The sequence below is a fragment of the Hippopotamus amphibius genome, chromosome 12 (assembly GCF_030028045.1).
Source record: "Hippopotamus amphibius kiboko isolate mHipAmp2 chromosome 12, mHipAmp2.hap2, whole genome shotgun sequence".
NCBI classification, from domain to species: domain Eukaryota; kingdom Metazoa; phylum Chordata; class Mammalia; order Artiodactyla; family Hippopotamidae; genus Hippopotamus; species Hippopotamus amphibius.
This window is the reverse complement of record NC_080197.1, coordinates 24,223,789-24,247,593: the sequence shown is the minus strand read 5'-3', so window position 1 is coordinate 24,247,593 and position 23,805 is coordinate 24,223,789. Positions and strand designations below refer to the sequence as shown.

The following is a 23,805-nucleotide window of genomic DNA, read 5'->3' as shown; positions in this document are numbered from 1 at the left end:
ATCTGTGGGAAATCAGCTAGCTGGTACTTCTTCCTGGATTTTAAAGGTGCTTAAACACCCTATCGGAAATTTGAAAGTGTATCCTAAGTTCAAACTTTATTTAAAAAGTACTTCCAAGTGCTATTCCTTCTAGGAACACACTCACCCACAAAACCTGACAAGAAATTGCTGAGGACAATGATACGAAATTTAAATTTTAAATAACAATCAGTGAGTAAAGCTAACAGTTCTCTGAGAACATCTGATTATTCTCAAAGGCAGTTGCTGATGTTGCCTGGAAATCAGGGATCGAAGGTGTATATAACCTCCTAATCCCCCTTCCTCATCTTTCTAGGAAGTGATGGGGGGAAGTTTACGTGTTTCTTTATAAACTTTTTTTTTTTTTTTTTGGATAAACATTCTTTAAACCAAAATGTGTGCTTAGCCAGAGCCTCCTTGGTTAGACTGTAAGCTTGGAGAAAGGGAGGATGCTGTTCCTGTCTCATTCATCTAAGCAACTGCCCTTTATAGGTTGTTGATTAACCTTGGGGCAACCTGTTGAAAATTGAAACTTTGATTTGTAATAATGCTGTGACAACTTTGCTAGATCTTGCACTAGGTATCAGCTGTCCTTTGCTTTCTTTGGTCAAATAGTGGAAGAGATGAGCTTGTAGAAATCCCGAAAAATTTTAGGAGCTGGGTATGAGTCACCAAACATAAATAGGGCAGTTGTATGAAAGGGAGATGGTGCCTGAATCGGTGGACTTAGGGGAAGGAGGAAGAGGAGGGCCCTGGGGAAGGGTTTTAAATGATGATTTTATTTGATAAGAGCTTTTCCCTTGTCAGGAACATAATTCTAGTATTTTAAAGACTGACTCCCAGGCATTTTTTTTCTTTTTCTTTTTTTTTTAAAGGACTTTTATTGAGATATAACTGGCATACAATAAACTAAATATATTTAAAGTGTACAATTTGATATATATTTTTTCTTATTAGTAATATATATATGGCAATCCCAATCTACCAATTCATCCCATCCCCGCCCCCGCCCCCCGCCAGGCATTTTCGATGAGTCTTTGGGTTCTCTTTGTCCTAGTAGAGACCTGATTTTCAAGAGGTCTCTTTTTCATGTGGAAAGGTGCATGGCTAGGTGGATTGACGTGCCTTCCTTGCTTCTACAGGTGCTGGGATTTCTAGGTTGTGTAACCCTTTCCTGGAAATGTGGGCATTTCAGTTAGCATTTTTTGGAGCACTCTGTTAGATCTTATTGAATCTTTATAATTTATCTATTATCCTCATCTAGACAAGAAAACTGAGGTTAATTTATTTGTCCAGGGTCCTTTGGCTGATGACCCAGGTTGCTTTGCCTGCAAGCCTGGTGCTCGTACATCCTCCTCTCTGTAGCTGCCTTACCTTTCCTCCCTCAAGGTTTGAATAAGTCACGTTAGTCACAATATCAAACAGGTGGCAGCCTGGAACACAGGACTGAGGCACAGTTGGGAGAAGAGGTAGCCTTGCCACCTCATCTCGGATTCCCTTCCTGACTGTGTAAACATCCCTTAATTGTAGAAGCCAAACTCTCCCAGCTGAAGCTGTCTTTCTTCCCTTCTTGAAGCCCTGGGGCATAGCTGGTTTGAGCTGCTTGAAGGTCTCTCTCTTGGTCTCATGGAGTGGTGAATGCTATCCAAAGTGCTTTTATGAGTAGGAAGTCAGTCATGCTGTGACCTTTATGAGAATTATACATCTGCAACTCAGAAAGTTAAGATAAAGAGGCCACCTTTTATGTCCAGGCTGTGTGGTATGTGGTGGTGAAGGACCAGGATTTGGAGGCAGAATGCCCAAGTTTGCATTCCAGCATCTGCCACTCTGTTGGGGCTACATGGCACTACGGCGTGGGGCTCAAACCTCTTGGGACTCTCCCTGTGGCACAGACATTGGAGGCTGACTTCCAGCATGGCAAGTTGCTAACCTATCTGGACCTTTGTTTTCTTTCTCAAGTATCATCATAACTACCTCACATTAATCATTGGAAGTGTCAGTAAATGTTACCCTTTTCTCTCCATTTCCTAATCTGTAAAATAGGAGTAAGAAAATGTAATTTAAAAGATTATTAAAACTTGGGGACTTCCCTGGTGATCCAGTGGGTAAGACTCTTGACTCCCAATGCAGGGGGTGTGGGTTCCAGCCCTGGTCGGGGAACTAGGTCCTACATGCGTGCCACAACTAAGAAGTCCTCATGCCACAACTAAATCCACATGCCACAACTAAAGATCCTATGTGCCATAACTAAAGATCCCACATGCTGCAGCTAAGACCCAGTGCAGTCAAAATAAATAAATATTAATAAATAAATAAAATGATAGTCCAAGAATGACCAATCCCCAACCACTTCCTTGGTTCCCCATAAACAACTAAGAAAGGCCGGAATTGGGCGGGGAAGATTATTAAAACTTGGTGAACTGTGAAGAGTTGAGTATTACCATTATTTTGTTTTATTCTTCTTAGAAAATGTTTGTAAAATCCCCTCATGGACCTTGTTTGTTTGTATTTCATCTGTAACAACATCAGTACGCTCTGTAAGAGAGAAAGACGCTTAAAATTTTCACAAATAGCAATTTAACAGTAATCCCTTAATATCATCAGTGTTCAGATATCCCAAAGGCCTTATTTTCTTAATATGTTAATTGTAGGGCTTTTTTAAATAATTGAAGTATAGTTGATTTACAGTGTGTTAATTTCTGCTGTACAGCAAAATGATTCAGTTATACATATACTGTATATACATTCTTTTTTAATATTCTTTTCCATTATGGTTTATCATAGAGTACTGAATATAGTTCTCTGTGCTATACAGTAGGACCTTGTTATTTAAAGGCCTTATTTTTAAAAATATTTATTAATATTTATTTATTTTATTATTTATTTGGTTGCACTGGGTCTTAGTTGTGGCATGCACGTGGAATCTAATTCACTGACCAGGGATCGAACCTGAGCCCCCTGCAATGGGAGCACGGAGTCTTAACCACTGTGCCACCAGGGAAATCCCAGGCTTTGCTTTTTTTTTTATTTTTAAATTTTTTTGGCTGCCTCTTGCAGCTTGCCAAATCTTAGTTCCCTGACCAGGGATTGAACCCGAACCCCCAGCAGTGAAAGTGCTGAGTCCTAACCATGCACTGCCAGGGAATTCCCTCAAAGGCCTTATTTTTAAATGCAGTATAAATACAGTAGGTTTGGAGGAGGTCCTGCTTCTCAAATCCCAGCTCTTCCTCTTAGCCAGGTGACCATGGCAAGTTATTTGCTCTAAGCCTCCTTTCCCGCCTCTGTAAAATGGGATAATACTGCCAACTTCTCTGCATTGTTGGGAATGAGATATTTGTCAAGGATTGAGTCTGTGGTGAAAACTCAGTAAAAGTTAGCCATTTCCTGGTATTAATAATAAAGACCAGGAATGAAAGTTAATACTTAAAGAATAAGATAATTAATTGACTGTTAAATAACTTTTTTTTTATCTTTAAAACCCCATGTGCAGTGAATCGGTTGTAATTTAGGAAAATGTCTTTGGTAGTCCCATGGGTAATGACTCCATCTCCAAACTGTTTTCCTTTATAATATAGTGATACTTCAATTAAGGAATTCTGTAAGAACCGTTTAGTTAGGTATGTTTTAAAAAAGATTCCCTTCCCTAAAAGGAATCCACACAAACCCTCTCCAGAGCTGCTTGCTACCATTTATAGGCTGGAGCCCTCCCCGTGACTGAAAACTGAGTACAGCTTTTCTTAGGCTCCAGGGGAGAAATTGTGGTCTGTCTTCAGGTGCCTTGTTCCCTATGCTTTGCCTTCCTCCCCCTACCCCCGTGGAGTAATAACAGTTCCTGCATTTACCTGTGGATAGCACTTTTCAAAGAGCCTCCCCATGATTGTCTCCTCGAATCCCTGTATCCCTTGGGGGAGGAGGGGATGATACTGGTCTCTTTTCCATCTTTCTTCCTATTTTGCCAGTGAGGACGCTGAGGCTATCTCATTTAATAAGCATCTGACTACCAAGTAAGGGCGTTTGTTAGTTGCTAGGGGGGCCTATAAGGAGTTAACTGCCTGAGGAGAGGTTGGCTCAAATCAGGCATATTCAATGTAGTGTGCTGTGTTGTGGTCCAGAAGGCAGGCAAGGCTGCCATTGGCGAATAATGGAGTGGGCCCTGGCCCAGCACCCTTTGGCGTGGTGCTGATGGCTGAAGGACCAGGCAGAGGAAGCAGCACTGCAGGGAGTCTGGGTGTGTTGGCGGCTCGAGAGCTTATTGTGTGCTAGGCCTTGTGCTAAGTTATTTTTATCTTAACAGCACCTGTGTGAAGGTATGAAGTAGGTACTAGTACTATCCCCATTTTACAGTTGAGGAGCCTGAGGCTCAGAGAGGAAATGACTTGTGCAAGGTTATCTGGAAAGTGGTGGAGCTGGGGTCCAAACCCAGGCAGTCTCATTTCAGAGTTCTGGCTCGTAACCACCATGTGCTGCTGGCCCTCTGTTGAGCTTGTCTGTTCCTCTTTTAAGCTCCCATTTTTAATAACCCCTGGTTTGGTTTGGTCATAAGGCTAACTTACTGATGGCCTTGATGCTGCCTGCACTGAGTAGTCTGAAGTCTGTTCTGTAGGGGAACTACTGACCTTTTTTTTTTTCTTTTTTTTTCCAATTGAGATATAATTGACATAACCTGAAGTGTTTTATTTTATTTATTTTTATTTTTTTAGAAATTTATTTATTTGTTGGCTGTGTTGGGTCTTCATTGCTGCACGCAGGCTTTCTCTCCTTGTGGCAAGCAGGGGCTACTCTTCGTTATGGTGCACGGGCTTCTCCTTGCGGTGGCTTTTCTTGTTGCGGAGCATGGGCTCTAGGAGCACGGGCTTCAGTGGTTGCGGCACATGGGCTCAATAGTTGTGGCTCACGGGCTTATTTGCTCCACAGCATGTGGGATCTTCCTGGAGCAGGGATTGAACCCGTGTCCCCTGCATTGGCAGGTGGGTACTTAACCACTGCACCACCAGGGAAGTACCACCAAAGTGTTTTAAACAGAGGAGTCTTATCAGATTTGTGCTTTAGAAATATTACTGTAGTAGCATTGATGAAGAGTAGCCACAGTGCAGTAGTTGCCTAGTCAGATTACCTGGGTTCAATCCCTTGTCCCAGTACTTGGTAGCTTTGTCATTTGGGCAGCTTACTTTCTGAACCTTAGTTTTCTCATCTCTAAAACAGGAATAATAGTAATCCTCATTACAAACCTATGAGGTAGACACTAAATGAGATGTATATATAAAGCACTTAGAATAGTGTCTGTCTTAAGAAAGCACTCAGAAGTCAGTTTATACGGCAATATTGATTTGAATCTGGGGAGGGTGTGGCTGGAGGTTTTGAGGTCCATTGACAGTTGTTGCAGTAATCTGCTTAGAACTGATGGGGGCCTGAACAGGGCAACCACTGAGCAATGGGAGAAACCTAGAAGTAGGTGTGACAGAATGGTGACTGACAGTGAGATACAAGGGCGATGCCCATGTTTCTAGCTTGGCACGTTGGCCAGTCTTAGGGCCTTAAACTGTTATGGGGAGAAAAAGAGAAGGAACTTGTGAGGGTAAGATGATTAGTTCAGTGAGGTTGAGTAATGTGCCAAAGATCATTCAGTAGGTATATTCTGGAGTCAAGCCTGGGCACTAGGCATTTCCATTGTTTCTGGGAAGATCCACTGATTTACCTAATTCATTCTCAGTAATTCAGAATGAACTCCTGTTTGCTGTCTGTCTGAATTTTAATTGTGGAAGGAAAAGATTGGCTCTAAGATAAGGTATTTCAGGTATCTGGGAAGACAATAAGGGATTTTTTTTGGCCTTTTTCTTTCTTCCTTCCCTCTTCCTTTCCTCCCCTCTTCTCTTTGTTTCCTTCCTTACCCTCTCAAGTGAAAGAGGCTAGTTCAGCTCTTTTAGTGTGACTTGGGGAAGTGCCTGAAGGAGCGGTAATGGTTGGCTTTAGACCCAGTCTTCCTTCTGTGTCTCTGAGGAGAGGATAGTGACGGAGGGGCCCTTGCCCCTACTTGAACCAGCTTGTCACTTCCCTAGGACTAAAGATGTGCTCTTTTATGTTCTTTGTATTGAATACTATTTGTTAGTACTGCGTAGTAATGACTGTAATCCTTTGTGTCTGATGTCCTTTTTGCTAGTGCGACTACTATCACATAGCCATATTATCACCAGTGTTGAATGTTTAGTGTGTACTGTGCTAAGTACCTGACATCCATTAGCTTGCTTATTCTCACAACCCCAGGAGGTAGGGGTTATTAATCCCATTTTATAGACAGGCAGACGGAGGGGGGCTCAGTGATTTTTCTCATCTTCACTTGACCGGCATTGCGTGGAGCCAGGATTGGCCAGAATCTGAGTCTGAAACCTGTCTGCTTCCATCCCTAAATACTCCCTGGCCTTCCTCCAAGACAGAACTTTGGCAGAGTCCCCTTGGAAGCTTCCTCCTGAGAGACATAGGTGTCGCTGGACCTGCTGATATTTATGCTTTTCTGGAAGTGGTGAGGGCTGCAGGGAGCATTTCTACTTCCTAGGCTCAGGGCCATAGGGGGAGGGGAGCTCATTCCTGCCTGAGGCACCTTGCCTCTAGGACTTCCCCTCTACCTAGAATTCTCTTCCTCTAGATCTTCACTTGGTTGTCTTCTTGTCATTTAGATCTCTGCTCAGACCTCAGCTCCTCAGAGTTCTTTCTAACAGCCTTACCTACAGTGGTCCTGTCACGTCACTGGCTCACATTGCTTTGTTGGGTTCTCCCCTCCCCGCCCCGCAGAACGTATCCTCCCAGAAATTATTTTATTTGTATGTGTGTTTATCATGTTCCTGCCCTCCCCACTAGAGAACAGGGCTGGGGAAGTGTCATCCTCCTGGCATTTATCTCCAGCCCCTGGCACATAGCAGGCACTCACTAAATATTTTTTTTTTTTTTAATTTTTATTTTTTGGGGGTACACCAGGTTCAATCAACTGTTTTTATACACATATCCCCATATTCCCTCCCTTCCTTGACGCCCCCCCCTCGAGTCCCCCCCACCCTCCCTGCCCCAGTCCTCTAAGGCATCTTCCATCCTTGAGTTGGACTCCCTTTGTTATACAACAACTTCCCACTGACTATTTTACAGTTGGTAGTATATATATGTCTGTGCTACTCTCTCGCTTCTTCTCAGTTTCCCCTTCGCCCCCCGCCCCCTCCCATACCTCGAGTTCTCCAGTCCATTCTCTGTATCTGCGTCCTTGTTCTTGTCACTGAGTTCATCAGTACCATTTTTAGATTCCGTATATGTGAGTTAGCATACAATATTTGTCCTTCTCTTTCTGACTTACTTCACTCTGTATGACAGATTGTAGTTCTATCCACCTCATTACATATAGCTCCATCTCATCCCTTTTTATAGCTGAGTAATAGTCCATTGTATATATATGCCACATCTTCTGTATCCATTCATTTGTTGATGGGCATTTCGGTTGCTTCCATGTCCTGGCTATTGTAAAGAGTGCTGCAATAAACATTATGGTACAAGTTTCTTTTGGGATTATGGTTTTCTTTGGGTATATGCCCAGGAGTGGGATTACTGGATCATATGGTAGTTCTATTTGTAGTTTTTTAAGGAACCTCCAAATTGTTTTCCATAGTGGCTGTACCAACTTACAGTCCCACCAACTAAATATTTTTTGAATGAAGGAGGCATAGAGATCTAAGCTGGTCTTTCACATGAAGTGTCCCTCAATTTGAAAGCGGGTTACATTAAGTTTAAAAGGTACCATCACCCTTTAATGGAGGTTGAATTGCAAGCCTGGTGTAAGCACTATTAGGTTGTTTTTGAAGCCTGTTCTGCAGTTTTTGGTGGTTGACATTCTTTCCAGAGTTTATTTTCCCTTAACCCTGTCTAGAGCTGACTCATTGAAAGATCTTGTTCCATGCCCACCTATCACAAATTCTTTTTTACTTTGAGCCCTCAGACTCTTCTCCCCAAGCACAATGTGGTTGCTGAAGGCAGGACCTCCGGTTACCATGGCTACAGTACTCTTAAACCTCTCCCAAAATAAAATCCAGGGTCCATGTCAGTACAACATCAACTATGTGAGTTATGAATTCAGACAATTCTGCTGCCATTTTTTGAGTACCTACTTTGTGCTAGACATATAGGGGCTTTGCAAATCTTTTTTTTTTTTTTTTTTTTGTCCTACTGCGCGGTTTGCGGCATCTTGGTTCCCTGACCAGGAATAGAACCTGAGCTCCCTGCCATGGAAGCAGAGTCTTAATCACTGGGCTGCCAGGGAAGTCCTGCAAATCTTTTCCTTTTTGCACCTGAGTTAGGGGCCACTAATCCTCATTTGATGAGTTAAGAAAGAGAATTCAAAGATGTAGCTCATAAACAAACATGTGTTAGTGATTAAGAATCTGGAGCTGCAGGGCTTAGACTCAAATCCTGCTTCAGCCCTTTTCTATCTGAGTGTCCTAGAGCAGGGGTCCCCAACCCCGGGGCCGCGGACCGGTACCAGTCTGTGGCCTGTCAGGAACCGGGCGGCATAGCAGGAGGTGAGCGGCGGGAGAGCAGGTGAAGCTTCCTCTGCTGCTCCTCATTGCTCACGTTACAGCCTGAACCATCACCCTTCCCCCACCCCCCAGAAAAATTGGCTTCCACGAAACCCCTCCCTGGTGCCAGAAAGGTTGGGGATCACTGTCTTAGGGTGTCCCTAACTTTTCCTGTTCCTCTGTTTTCTTATCTTTACAGTGAAGATTAATATTAGTACTTATCTCTGGTTGTTGTAAGGATTACATGACTTAATATATGTAGGGTTAGCTATTATTACTATTGTCAGTGTTTCCTATGTAGGTCTTGTTAGTTTGCATAAGGGTATTTTATATCTACTGTTGTTTTGTAAGGTTAATTTACATCTTCATCATTTTAGTAGCTGAGTAACATTCTTTATTTTATTTATTAGGCATCTGTTGAGTATCAGTCATTCCTTTCCCTAATGGAGCTTATAGTGTAGTCCTACTACATTAGGTTTTGTTTAAATATTCTCTTATTATTAAACATGTACGTTATATCTAACTTCCCCAGAATCGTATATACAAAGCTTTTTTTTTTCCCTCGTTTTCACAAATGATTTATTTTTATCCTGGACTGTATTCTTTAGATTGAAATTACTGAGTCCAAGTGTAGAAGCAGTTTTACAGCTTGTTGCTTGCTTCCAGATTGAGGTATAAAAAGATGGCCATGGTCAGGGCCTCAGGCAGTGGTTCAAGTGTTCCAGTTTTCCCACAGCTGGGCCATTCTTAGGTCTTGTCCTTTCTGAAAGATTAAATATTTCTGCTTGTTGTATAATGGTGTGGTAATTCTGTCACATTTGAAAAGCATCCAATTGCTTTATCTTCCTGTATTCAAATTATGTTTATATCTAAAGGCATGAATATAAGCATAGCATCGACTTTGGTAGGGGAAAAAGGAAGGGCCTTCAAAAAGTGGTTTGTCTACCTCTGGGAAAGTCCTGTTACCTGTGATAAGAGGGATGTTTCCTGCCTTGGAGGATCTTTAAAGCAGTTAGCCCCTCTGCTCCTCAGTTTCCTTTCTGTACCACAGGAATATCACATTTTGTCCTAACTACATCATTTGGCAGTTGTGTAGGTCCAGAAAATAGTGTAAGGATGAAAGGACTTTTATATATTTAAATAACATTTTTAAAAAATATGAAGAAATATAAAGAAGTAATTCAAAATTAAAATCTTATCAACTAGATAATCTCCGCTGACAATTAAAATAAAACAAAGAAGTACATCCTTAAAGTTAGAAAATTCTAACAATGCAGAAAGGTAAAAAAGGAGAAGTTAAGTTTTCATGCTGTATTCCTTTCATTAAGGGAACTACTAAACAGTTTTTTCTTTCTTCCAAGAAGTGATTTTATGCCTATACTGTAATAGATATGTCTGTTTACATTAAAGAGGTAATGCTGTACACGTGCCTGCACACCATGTCTTTTTTTCCTTGACAGTGTATCTTGTAGATGGCTCCATACCAGCAGCTGCAGATTGTCATTTTTCCTTTTAATAGCTGTACAACATTCCACTGTATAGATGGCCATAATTCACTTAACCAAGCCTCTTTTGATGGACATTTTAGCTGCAGAAATTACAAAGCTATATTGTTTATCCTTACAAGTAATTTGGCAGACTTTGGGGGATGTATCTTTGGGATACGTTACTGATGACAGTGGGACTGTTGGGTTGCAGGTATTTTGCATTTTCGTAGATAGCACCAAGTTGCCTCTAGAAAAGATTTTCCAATTTATGCTTCTACCAACAGTGTTTAAGCATCTTTTTTCCTCATCCCTGAAAACCCTGGGTATTTTACCTTGAAATTTTTAGCCTGAGAAGTGAAAAGTAGTTATTTTGATTTGCTTTTCCTTTAATTTAGTGTGAGGTTATGTGGATGATATAATATCACATGCTTATTAGACCTTTGCATTAAGTCGTTCCCCACCCCCACCCCTGGGAACCTGCCAGTTCTTACACTTTGCCCATTTTTAAGTGAATTGTTTGACTTTTTTATTCTTAGCTTGTATGCACTCTTTGTTAATAAAGGAAGTTAGCCCTTTGGTCATATGTGTTGCAGTATTTTCTCCCAGTTTGTTGTTTGTGAAAGTGCCCTTTAAACTATATTACACAGTGTACATTTAAAGCTTTCATTATCATTGATACAGGGGTATTGACTGCGAATACTGAATTTAAGGAAATAAACTAGGCTCTCTGTCTTCTGTGTAGCAGTGGGCTCACATTGTAGGGAAATATATATTTTTTTAATTTTTTTCTTTTTTTTCTTTTTTTTGCCACATCGCATGGCATGTGGGATCTTAGTTCCCCCCAGGGATCGAACCCATGCCCCCTGCAGTGGAAGTGTGAAGTCCTAACCACTGGACCACCAGGGAATTCCGTGTAGGGAAATTTGAATTTAAAGGAGTAGTTTGAAGTCCTGCCAAGTGACTTTAAATGGAATCATATGTGAATACAGATTGCATCAGATTTTTTTTCTCATAGTTTTTCTGGGTGTCCATATTGAACATATTTCCTTTTTCTATTCTGGAAGCTGGAGCTTTTTGGAAGAAAAAAGGTAAGGCCCTGAAGAATGGGTAAGTTAAAAGCTACAGAATCTGGAGAAAATTTTGTGTTTAAAACTAAATGTAAGGGCTTCCTAGGTGGCGCAATGGTTGAGAATCCACCTGCCAATGCAGGGGACATGGGTTCGATCCCTGCTCCAGGAAGATCCCACATGCCGCGGAGCAACTAAGCCCGTGCGCCACAACTATTGAGCCTGAGCTTTAGAGCCCGTGAGCCACAACTATTGAGCCCACGTGCTGCAAGTACTGAAGCCCACGCGCCTAGAGCCCATGCTTCGCAACAAGAGAAGCCACGGCAATGAGGAGCCCCGCGCACCACAATGAAGAGAAGCCCCCACTCACCACAACTAAAAAGAAAGCCCGCGCACAGCAAAAAAGACCCAACACAGCCAATAAAAAAACAAACAAACAAAAAAAACTAAATGTAAGAAGTAAAAGTGTACTTCTTATGTAATCTTTTAAATTCCTGCTTCCGTCTTTTTTTAAAAAATATTCATTTTCTTTATTTTTTTGGCTGTGTCGGGTTTTAGCTGTAGCATGCAGGATCTTTCGTTGTGGCATGTGGACTCCAGAGCGAGTGGGCTCTGTAGTTGGGGGCACGCAGGCTCTCTCGTTGAGGGGTGCAAGCTCAGTAGTTGTGGCACACGGGCTTAGTTGCCCTGAAGCAACAGGGAATCTTAGTTCCCCAGTCAGGGACTGAACCTTCATCCCCTGCATTGGAACGTGAATTCTTTACCACTGCATCACCAGGGAAGTCCCCTTGCTTCTGTCTTGAACTTTTTTTTGTTCTTTAGTAGATGCTGTGAGATTACATTGAGACTTTCAGATGATTGTCCCCCACCTTGCCCTTTGTTAGAGCTCCTTCATCTCTTCTCAGTATTTGTGTTTGTCTTCCTGGGTGGACTGGAGCTGCAACTGGGTTGGATTTCCGATTCTTGGTTTCCAGAACAGTGCTCACTGATGGTTTGTTTAATGAATTAATGTGAAATTTAAAAATAAACTCTGCCATCCCGGAGGAGTGGAGGGAAGATTTGGGCATGGGCCAGAAAAGCCAGATTAGTCCTTAGTCTTGTTCTATGTGATATCAGAGTGAAGCTTCAAATAAGTGGGTCAGAGTTACAGTGAAAGAGGTTTCAGTTCATAAGGAAGGCCTTCAACAATTCAGCCTCAAGAGGAATTGGTTTTCCTGAGCCGTTAAGAATAATTTGCTCATTTTCATTCACTGCCTTGTTCCCATACTTATTTTAATGGAAGGCCTTCTAGGGAAGTTGTGTAGTAAAAGAATTCAGAAATCAAGCAGACCTGGGCCTTTGTTCTGGGGCTGGTCACTTAGCACCTGAACCTTAGCTCAATTACTTTAAACCTAATTTCTTCATTTGTGATAGTACGTGTAGAATTATTAGTAGCTACTAACTGAAGTCCTTACTTCGAACCAGTGTTCCTTAAATGCATTCTCATTTAGTCTTCACACCCACTGCCTAGAGATAGGTACTGTTATCACCATCCCCATTTTAGGGACAGGAAACAAATTCAGAGGGGTTAAGCAATTTATCTAAATTTATTCAGCTAGTAAGGGGTGGGGCTGAGCATTTAATCCTATTACATTACAGTACATTACATGACATCTGCAAAAGGGAGCTGTCTCCTTGCATGGAGTCTGAAAAATACTCTGCTGAGTTTTCAGTGCCACTCTTTCTTCTTCTCTGGCATCACCTTTTCATATGATCTGAGGGGCAAAACAATCTGAATATTACTTGGTAAGCATGAAGTCAAAAATAAAAAAGATAAGTTGAGGTGGTGTTTCAGGTAAGTCAAAGTGAAGACTTTTCTGCTGATTGAATTTACTTGTTAGATTTGATATCTCATTTTCCTGGAGAGTGTGAAGTATAGCCAGTCAAACCTCTGACTCACCCTTTCCTAGGGTCCATATAATCCAAATACTCATTTGACATAGCTTTTCAGTTTATTAGGTTTCAGCTTCCTTCTTAAAACTGTCAAACATTCCTGTCTTGGTCTGATCTACTTTGTGTGTTCTCCAGTATCAGCCCTTTGGAATGAGTTGTTTAATAGTGCATCTTTTACGTTACTTATTTTTTTTCTCATGGAAAATTTCCATTGTGAAAAACTAAATTTAGGAAACGGTTTAAGAGGAAAAGATCACTTACAACCTGTTTTTTTTTTCTTCCAATCTTTTTTTTTTTAATGCACGTGAATTTTAATGTGAGCTCAAAAGGTGTAATTTTATATCCTTTTTTCATGTACTGTATTGCAAGAAAATGTGATGGTGTTACACATTAGATATGAGGACCCACTTTTTTTTTTCTCCCATTTTTTGTTTTTTGGCCACGCCGTGCGGCTCACGGGATCTTTGTCCCAACCAGGGATTGAACCTGGGCCCTGAGGCAGTGAAAACACTGAGTCCTAACAACTGGACAGCCTGGGAATTCCCATGAGGTCCCACTTCTGTGATTATTCCTCATTCATCCATTGCAAAGATTGTCCTCCTGGCGTGAGGCAGATATTGCTCTGGCAGTGCTCTGACATTGCTTGGGCAGTGTAGACTGTTGGGATCCAGGGTTCGGGGAAGAGAATTTACTGATAGCCTTGCTGTATGGAGGTGGCCTGCTCAAGGTGCCCCAAGAGCTCAGAGTGGCTACATCTCCATCAGAACCACCACTGGCCCCTAAAGATAAATTTTATTCATATGGAAAGTGACCACCAATCCCAGTACCAAAAGGCTCCATAAAGAATTAGGAAAATGTGTCAATAAATTGTCGGAATATACTCAAGAAGGGGTAGAAAATATAAATAGATCAAAGAATGAATAGATCTTTCTTGTCCAGCCTTCCACAAGTAGGGCCAGAAATCAGCATTCAGCTTTTGTTTGCTTCCTTTTTAGCATTTAAAATTCACAGCAGTTACAGCTTGCAGTTAAGTCATTTGTCTGCTTACTGGCTACATTTTTTTCCCCCAGCAGACTGGAGGCTTCATGAGGCCAGGAACTGTGTCTCTTTTGGTCTTGATGACTGTTTTCCTAAATAATCTCTCAGCAGATATTTGTGGCATGCTTCAGCAAATGATTAAATTTATTTTTGAGAGTGATTGTTTTTTTTGGTGTTCTGAGGGGTGCCCCTTATAGGTGAATTCTTGGTAAGCACTGTTGAGGGAGGGTCTCATCACAGTTCCAGAGACTACAGGATGCTGCATAATAGAGAAGGAAGAACCAGTGGAGGACACACCTGTATTAGGATTCGGGCAGGAGTAAAGAAGAGGGCTCTGACAGGGTTTCCTGGAGCTTTGTGTTTTGAATAATGCCTGTTTGTCTTTTATGTGTAGTGAGTGACTCTCCACTCTGGGCAGACTTTGCCTAAGTTTCATAAATATTTAATTGGCTTTTTCAGGAGAATAAAGGCAGCCCCGTTGATGACTGAAAATGACAAAGCATCCACCTAACAGACGAGGAATCAGCTTTGAAGTGGGAGCCCAGTTGGAAGCCCGGGACCGATTAAAAAACTGGTACTTTTACATTTTTCTGTTAATTAAATCCCTTCAGTAAAGGACTTTTGCCATCACTGATAAAGAGGGGTAGCCTGGGCTTTTCTGTAGTGTTTTCCTGCTCCCTGACTCTTGGAAGGTGGAAGGAGACTTAAGTCTAGAGCTGTGGGAATGTCCTTTCTCTTTGATGCTGGGATCTCTGTGTCAAGGTGGCCATCCTGTTACATTTGTTTCCCTTTTCTGCCTGTTCATCTGAAGAAGTTGTGGGAAGAAGAAGCAGGAGTGGCTACAGGGAAGGGAAGAGTTCATAATAGTGGCAGGTCTCTTGCCCTTGGCTGCCTGTCTGAAAGATCAGGGAGAGAAGAATGAAAAGGGGTTAGGTTGGAACAGCTTGTGTGTTGTGAACAACCCCTCCTGTTTAATGGGTGTGTTGTACAGTTGAAACATAGCCATCACGTTTTAGGGGTGATTAGATTCAGACACTGAGAGGTTGTAGTCCTGACTTTGTCATTGACTTGTGACCTCTGGCTGGTAATCAGCTCCTCTGAGCATCAGCTTCATCTGTAAATGTGGGTACTAGTAATATCAACCTCACAGAGTTTTTTCTGAGAATCAAATAATAGGATATGTGGGAAAGGGCCTTACAAACTGTAAAGTGATGGTTGTTGTTGAGGATATCCTAGAATTTAGTTATTTGTTAATGCTTAAGGGGAAAGTGGGAGTTTCAGAACTCATGGCTTTCTGTGAATTTTCATTAGGGAGAGTTTCGTGCTCTTGCTCTTGAGGGTTATCGCAGAATAGGCTGACCAGCTCCTGGAATGTAGGAAGAGAAGATGGGAAGAGACGCAGGGGAAATGGCTGGGGTAGAAAATGTCTCTGCTGCCTTTTAGGGCTGGGAGATTTGATATAAGAATTACAGACACTTTGAACACCTAGTCGTTTTTAGGCTGTTTTTATTTCCATAATTATTTCCCTTTTTTGGTTTCCCTCAGTATTTTTTTAAGGCAGCTTAATCAAGAGAAAAAATTCTTTTTAAATTTGGGGGAAAAAATTAAAATATTGAAGAAGTTTGAAAGTACAGCTAACCATAAAATAATCTGTGTACTTATCTCTCAGAATTACTGAATATTAACACTTTTATTTATTTACATTTAAAAAAATAAAGGACATAAAACATTTCCAGTATAATGCAAGTACCTTTTATACCCTTCCCAATTCAGTTCCCCTCCTACATTCCTTAGAGGCAACCAGCATCCTGTAGTTAATTCTATCCTTTCTGTCCATGTTTTACATCTTTACTGTATGTATCCATAAATAATACCAGTTAGCATCACTTAGGGTATTTTAAAAAAATTCATGTAAGTGTTCTCATTGTTTCTTTTCTGTATTTCATGTTTTTGTGATTTACCCATATTGACATGAGATATTCATCCTAATTTCTGTGTAGAGTTCTACTGTATGAATATACCATATTTTGTTTACCCAGTTTCCTACTGCTGGACATTTAGATTCCATTTTTTCACTTTATACACGTTGCTACTGTGAACATTTCTGTAAATGTCTCTGTGTACATGTGCAAGAATATTTCTTGGGCAGTGGCTTTCAAACTTTTTTGACTGTAACCTATAGTAAGAAATATATTTTAAATCCAGTGTGGTACGGTCCATATACATAATATAAATTTAAATGAAGCAAAAGCTTTTATGAAACAATCCTTAACCTTAATACATGCATTATACTCTGATGTTTCCTTAACACATACACAAAAATGCTGGTTATGAACCATTAATTTGATTTTACAATCCGCTAATGAGTCATGCACTGCAGTTTGAGAAGCCCTACTCCAGTGAATTTGTTGAGTAGTATGATATACACATTTTCAGTTTCACTGGAAATTGCCAAGTTGATGTCCAAAGTGCTTCTGAATCATATTCCCACTAGTAGTCCTTAAAACTTCCTGTTTTCCCACATCCTTACCTACTCTTTTTTTAAATTCTTTTTTTTAATCAATTAATTTATTTTTTTGGCTGTGTTGGGTCTTCGTTGCTGCACACAGGCTTTCTCTAGTTGCGGCGAGCGGGGGCTACTCTTCATTGTGGTGCACGGGCTCCCCATTGTGGAGCTCCCTCTCCTGTTGTGGAGCGCAGGCTCTGGGCACATGGGCTTCAGTAGTTGCAGCACATGGGCTCAATAGTTGTGGCTCACGGGCTCTAGAGGGCAGGCTCAATAGTTGTGGCGCATGGGCTTAGTTGCTCTGCAGCATGTGGAATCTTCCTGGACCAGGGATCGAACCTGTGTCCCCTGCATTGGCAGGCGGATTCTTAACCACTGTGCTACCAGGGAAATCCCCACATATTCTACTTCTGTTTTTTATTTTTTTGGCCACACTGTGCGGCATGTGGGATCTTAGTTCCCCAACCAGGGATCGAACCCTTGCCCCCTGCATTGGAAGGTGGATTCTTAACCACTGAATCACCGGGGAAGTGCCTAATTCTGTTAAACTATTAACAATAGCAGTGACAGCTAATGTTTATCAAAGATTTGCTATGTGTCAGGTGCGATGCTAATTGCTTTAATTGCTTTACATGGGTTATCTCATTTAATCCCCCATAGCAAGCCCATTTGGAACTGAAGCTCAGAGGTAAAATGACTTGCCCAGCCAGGGTTAGGAGTTAATCACTGCTGAATCTGAGACCTGACCCAGTTCTGTTTGATGACAGTGTTATGTACCTTACCAGAATTTAATTATTTATAAATATCCAAGCCAGCTTTTCTTAAATTACAAAATCCCCCCAAAATCATGGAATTAAGATTTCTCTTTTCTTAGAGAGGGGCATCTATAAAATACAGATTTAGATTTTCCATGGAGGTCATTATTTCTCAAATATGTCTATCTCACCCAGCAGTCTGTAGAGTATTGGTAAGAATCCATGTTCTAATTTTGGACCTACCACTTTGGGGTGAACTTTCCACATATCCATTTCTTGCTCTATAGATGGAGTAATCCTGCCTGCCCTTTTACCTCCAAGGTTGCATTGATGAGCTGTCTAACGTATGAGAGGCTGCAGTTTCCTAATAATGATGCTTGGTGGATGGAATGGAAACTGCTTTTTCTGATGTGTTCTGCCTTCTTCCTGTCATCTGGTGGGAGCATACCATCTGCCCTGAACAGTAGGCTTGGCCTTCCCTGTTCTTGCTCTGAACACAGTGAAAAAGGCTCCTTCTGTCTGTTGCTATCCTGACTCTTTGGCGTGTTTCCACCACTTTGTTTCCATTTAAGTTGATCGTGGTCTCCTTCCATTTCTTGTGCAAAGGATTTAAAAATCTGAGTTTCATAATGTCTTTAGCTCTCTCCTCTATTTCTTTTTCAGAAGGATTATTAGCGCTAATGAAATCTGAGTTCCTGGTTCATACCCTCTTCACTTCTTATACCATCTTTTTAAAAAAAGTAATCTCATTTCTGGGCTTTCTACATATGTGTATTGAGGCATTATGCTAGGTACTATGGAGTGAAGACAAATCAATAGGTCCCTCAAGAAGTTTAGAGGCCAGTGAAGCGTTTGGCTTTGGCTTTAGCATTGCTGGACAAGGATTGTTAATTGTATCATCTCATGCTTATATGTCTTTGCTAATAGTTCACATTTATTGAGTGACTTACTCTGCATCAGGCACAAATTTAAAGGCTTTACATATTATACCCCAGTTAATCTTCACAATACTATGAAGTGGATACTTTTATTATTCCCATTTTATGCATGAGGAAACAGGCACAGAGCAGTTGAGTAAGTTGCCAAAAGTTGCACAACTAGTAAGTGATGGATTGGGATTTGAATCTAGGTAGTCTGGCTTCTGAGCTTGAAAAGGTGTGGCTTTGATCCCCCTTCTGTGACCTGTAACTAGGATAGAGAGTAAAGTCTTTGAAATTAATTATATCATGAGGTGATATTTACTCTGCACAGAGTTCATGTACAAAGCCCTGGGGGTGGGGAACAATTAATTTTGTGTGTGGGAATTTCAGAAGGCTCCCAGAAGATAACTGATGCCAAGTTATGTATTCAGTGCTAGTTGCTGGAGCTAGATTGGTGATTAGGATAGACATAGACCCTGATCTTTAGGAGGTAGATAGACCATGAATAAACAGACTAATACCTTTGAGGTTAAGTGGTGATAAATGCTAGGAAGAGGAATAAGTAATGATAAGTGGACAGAGAGTGACACTGTATGTGTATGACGGGCATTTTTTTATATAGAGGGTGCTCAGGGAACGTCTGTCTGACAAGGAGGCATTTGAGTAGAGATCTGAAGTAAGTGGGGGAGTGAGCCAGGTGGATGTCTAGGGGAAGAGGGTTCCAGACAGAGGCAGTCGAGGCACAGCGTTCTGGGCAATGGAAAGGAGGGGAAGAGTAAGGGGCCAGAGGTAGGAGATGAGTCCACCAATGTCAGCAGGAGCCAAATTGGCCGTAGTAGGGGGTTTGGACTTCATTCTAAGTGTAATAGGAAGTCATTGAAAGATTTTAAACAGGAAAGTGACATTATCTGATTTCAGTTATTAAAAGTGGCTGTGGTTATTGTGTGTAGAATATGCTGTAGGCAGGCATGGGCAGAAACAGGGAGAACAGTAAGGAGTCTTTTGTCGCCGGCAAATTAAAGGTGATAGTTGCTTGAACGAAAAAGCAGTGGTGGAGATGATGAGAAGTGATCAGAGTTTGGGTATTTTTGAAAGGTACAGCCGATAGATTTGCTGATGATGTTGTGAGAGACAAAGGAGAGTCAAGGATGACTCCAAGGGCTTTTAGTCTAAGTACTGAGATAATAACGGTTTCCTAAAATGAGGAAAACCAGCAGTTTGGTTTTGGACATTTAAAATACGGGATTCCTTTTTGATAACCAGGTGGAGATGTTGAACAGATGGTTGAATAATAGTCAGGCATCTAGGTGTGAGCTCTGGGTTAGAGATGCAAATTCAGGAGTTGGCAGTGAGTATATGGGATTTTTAAAAAAGAAAGATTTTATTTTTTAGAACAGTTTTAGGTTCATAGCAAAATTAAGAAGAAAGTATAGAGTTCCTATCCCTAGCCCTCACACCTACATAGTCTTCCCCACTGTCAACATCCTGCACCAGAGTGGTATATTTGTTATAATCGATGCGCTTACACTGCAACGTCATTGTCGCCCAAATGCATAGTTTACATTGGGGTTCACTTTTGGTGGTGTACATTCTGTGATTTTGACAAATGTGTGATGGCGTGTATCCACTATTATAGTGTTAGACAGAATAGTTTCACTGCCCTAAAAATCCTCTGTGCGTTGTCTCTTCATCTGTTCCTTTCCTCTAATCCCTGGCAATCACAAATCTTTTCACTGTTTTCCATAGTTTTACCTTGTCCATAATGTCATATAGTTGGACAGTATGTAGCCTTTTCAGATTGGCTTCTTTTACGTAGTTATTGCATTTAAGGTTCCTTCATGTCTTTTCATGGTTTGATAGCTCATTTCTTTTTACTGCCCAGTAATATTCCATTGCCTGGATATTCCACAGTTTATCTGTTCACCTACTGAAAGACATGTTTGTTGCTTCCAAGTTTTGGCAGTTATGAATAAAGCTCCTGTACACATCTGTGTGCAAATTTTTGTGTGAACATAACTTTTCAAATCATTTGGGTAAATACTAAAGATTGTGATTACTGGATCATGTGATAAGAGTATGTTTTATTCTGTAAGAAACTACCAAATTGTCTTTTAACGTGGCTGTACCATTTGGCATTCCTACCACCTGTGAATGAGCGTTCCTGTTGTCCCACATCCTTGCCAGTATTTGGCATTGTCAGTGTTTTTGGATTTTGGCCATTAAAATAGGTATATAGTGGTATCTCATTGTTACTTGAATTTGTGATTCTCTATTGAAATATGTCGAATATATTTTCTTTTTTTAAACATTAATTAATTAATTTTGGCTGCATTGGGTCTTTGTTGCTGAGCATGGGCTTTCTCTAGTTGTGGCAAGTGGGGGCTACTCTTTGTTGCGGTGCGCAGGCTTCTCAGTGTGGTGGCTTCTCTTGTTGCAGAGCATGGGCTCTAGGCATGCAGGCTTCAGTAGTTGCAGTGCATGGGCTCAGTAATTGTGGCACGTGGGCATAGTAGTTGTGGCTCATGGGCTTAGTTGCTCCACAGCATGTAGGATCTTGCCAGCCCACGGCTCAAACCTGTGTCCCCTAAATTGGCAGGTGTGTTCTTAACTACTGTGCCACCAGGGAAGCCCTGGTATTGTTGAGTTTTAAGAGTTCTTTGTATATTTTGGATAACAGTTCTTTATCAGATGTGTCTTTTGTAAGTATATGGGATTTAAGGCCATGAGACTGGATGAGCTCTTCTAGGGCTGCACTGTCCAAAAAAGTAGCCACTAGCTACAAGTAGCTATTTACATAAAATTAAAAATTCAATTTCTTAGTCACACTAGGCACATTTCCAGTGCTCAGTGGCTAGTGGCTGTCATATTGGAGAATGGAAATATAGAAAATTTCCATTGAGAAGGTTTCATTGGACAGTGCTAATCTAGGGAATCAATATAGATAAAAAGGAGTATTGAGCCCTGGTGCCTTCCATTATCTAGATGTTAGCAGATGAAGAGGAATTTCCAGCAAAAGAGACTGGGAAGGAGTGACCATTGAGACAGGAGGAAATCCATGAGGGAGGTATGTAGTGGACAAGTGGAAAAGGCATTTCAAGAAGCAGGGAGTAATCGCCTCAATCTTGTAATGCTGGGGTTCAAGTAAAATGAGGATTGAGTGGTTGTTGATTTGAGTGTCTCTGTATCTGGCCCTTTGCCAGTAGTGATAGAGGGGTATAGGAGTTAACCTGGACATACTGACTGTTCAGTTGTCAGAGATGATCAGCAGAGAGAGGAGAGATGAATTCAAGACATCTCCTGAGTTAGAAGTGTCAGATGTTGATTAATGGAAGTGGTGAAGGGGTAGGGAAAGGGTTAAGGCATCCAAAACAGCACAGTTTTTCTGCAGCTTAATAGTCAGCCCTTTGTTTTACACTAAATGCAATTTCCATCTCCATCCCCTCTCCACAAAGGCGGGAGATGGCTTAGAGTGTTACTTTTGTGCATAGAAGTCGTTTGCTTCTGGTGTGTGCCCTGAACCGGGAATAGAGACACACACTCTGATTCTTGAGGTAAATGACTGCTGTATGTTTGCAGAAAGGCTGTTTATATAGGGAAGAATCTGGAAGCAACCTGAATGCCCAACCCCTGGGGAAAAGTTTAGGCAAATTATGGGCTACATAGCTACATTAGGTAGCTAACATAAAAGACACCTCTGTGGACTCACATTACTACAAGGATATTTGCATGTGAAGTCAGATAAAGAGCAGAAGGCTCTTCACTGGGTTTAGTGAGAAGATTTGGATAGTGATCTTTGTACACCTCTTCCTTGTCACTCTCTTTGAGCCTCCATTTCCACAGATGTACAATGGGTGCAGTGATAATAACAATCCCTTAAGTCCTCATGGGATGGTGGTAAAGGCCCCGTGAGATGTCTTATGTAAAGGCAGTTTATAACCCCTGGAATGAACTACACACATTGCTTATTAGTAGCCATGTGAGTGAATGATGATGAGTTGGAGTAGGAAATCAGAGGGAAATTGTTATCCTTGTTGTTCCTCTTTTTTCCCCCTGTAACATTTCTTCCGTTTGTATTTTTGGTGTGTGTGTGGGGGGACCAAACAGATTTCTGCCGGGCACTGTCTGGCTGTTCTAATTTAAGCATGTGCACTGTTGGGCAGCCTAATTTTACTCAAAAGCAGCAAAGACTCTGAGCAGCAAGCCTTCCTGGGACTTGAGGTCATATATTGTGGACAAGCCAACCTTGTATTTCTGTGTTAGACCTGGACTATTCTCTGCCTTTCTGGACATGCAGGTGGAGTTATTCCCTCTCATTTGGTTTGGGTTTCACTTTCCTACATCTCTCTCCTTTCCTTGGTGGAGCCCTAGGGTAGGTTGGCTTTCTGGTAGTTTAGAGCAGTGTGTCTTAAACTCAAAAAAACATGGGACTAGTGCCTCCAACCTATATACTATCTGTGGATCCCACTTTTAGTAGCATTGGGGAAAAATGCTACTGTGTTATTTATTGCTGTGGAATAAATTTTCTGAAAACTTAGTGGCCTTAAACAACACTCAGGACTTCCCTGGTGGCACAGTGGTTAGGAATCTGCCTGCCAATGCAGGGGACATGGGTTCAATCCCTGATCCAAGAAGATCCCACATGCTGCAGAGCAACTAAGCCTGTGCACCGCAACTACTGAACGTGCACTCTAGAGGCCTAGAGCCACAAGTATTGAGCCCACGTGCCACACTCTGAACTACTGAACTACTGAAGCCTGTGCGCCCAGAGTCTCTTCCATCTGGTCCTGGTTATTGGGGTATAGGCAGGCCAGGTAATTCTAGGGCTGTACTCCTTTATGCTTTTCCCTCCGCAGATCGAGTGTTTTTGGTCTCTTTGCTTGAGGAGAGGGGTGGGGAATTCCACAGAGCCCACCAGACTTCTTTTTCCTTGCCACCCTAGAAGCCTTGTTTGGTTATCTGTTTTGTCTTCAGGACCTAGCAGTTTGTCTCAGAATACAAACTAAGGAATGTTTGAATAATGGACTCTACAGGGCAGAGTTTCTGTCCGATAAAATGCTTAGCAGTCTAGTGCTTGTATTTGCCATATAAAAATCCTGTTTGTGACTTAAGTTTGAATTTTATTGACTCTTGAGCTCTTTTCTTCAAAGGAAAACTATTGATTTTGAACACCTAAATTGTATCTGATGATCATTTCAAACTCTTATTAGTTTAGGAAAAATAAACTGAAGAAGAGACAGAAAACTTGACCAACCTAGTAACCATAAAAGCATTGGAAAAGGTAGATAAAGAACTATCTTATGAAAACATCCCAAAGTAGGCAGTTTTATAGAAAATGAAATAAAGCTTTCTAGTCCATTCTGTGAGTTTAGTGTAGCCTAATACTGAAACTGGGCAGGAAGGGCATAATACAAGGAAACTCAGACAAATTCTGTTGATAAAAGAGACACAAAAATTGTCAATGAGATGCTTAGAAGACCAAAGAGACATTTATTAAATGAATGACACACACAACCAAATGTGACTTATTTTAGCA

General features: G+C 41.3%; 1 protein-coding gene across 5 annotated transcripts in view; it reads left to right on the top strand.

The window, feature by feature from the left end:
• PHF20 (PHD finger protein 20) overlaps nt 1–23,805 on the top strand; it is a 120,002-nt gene that overhangs the window by 4,479 nt on the left and 91,718 nt on the right. For all 5 annotated transcript variants that reach the window (XM_057703180.1, XM_057703181.1, XM_057703179.1 and 2 more), the window contains exon 2: nt 14,551–14,665. In XM_057703180.1, the coding sequence (XP_057559163.1) occupies nt 14,583–14,665 (83 nt within the window). In that variant the 5' untranslated portion in view covers nt 14,551–14,582. The remainder of the gene's footprint in view (nt 1–14,550; nt 14,666–23,805) is intronic.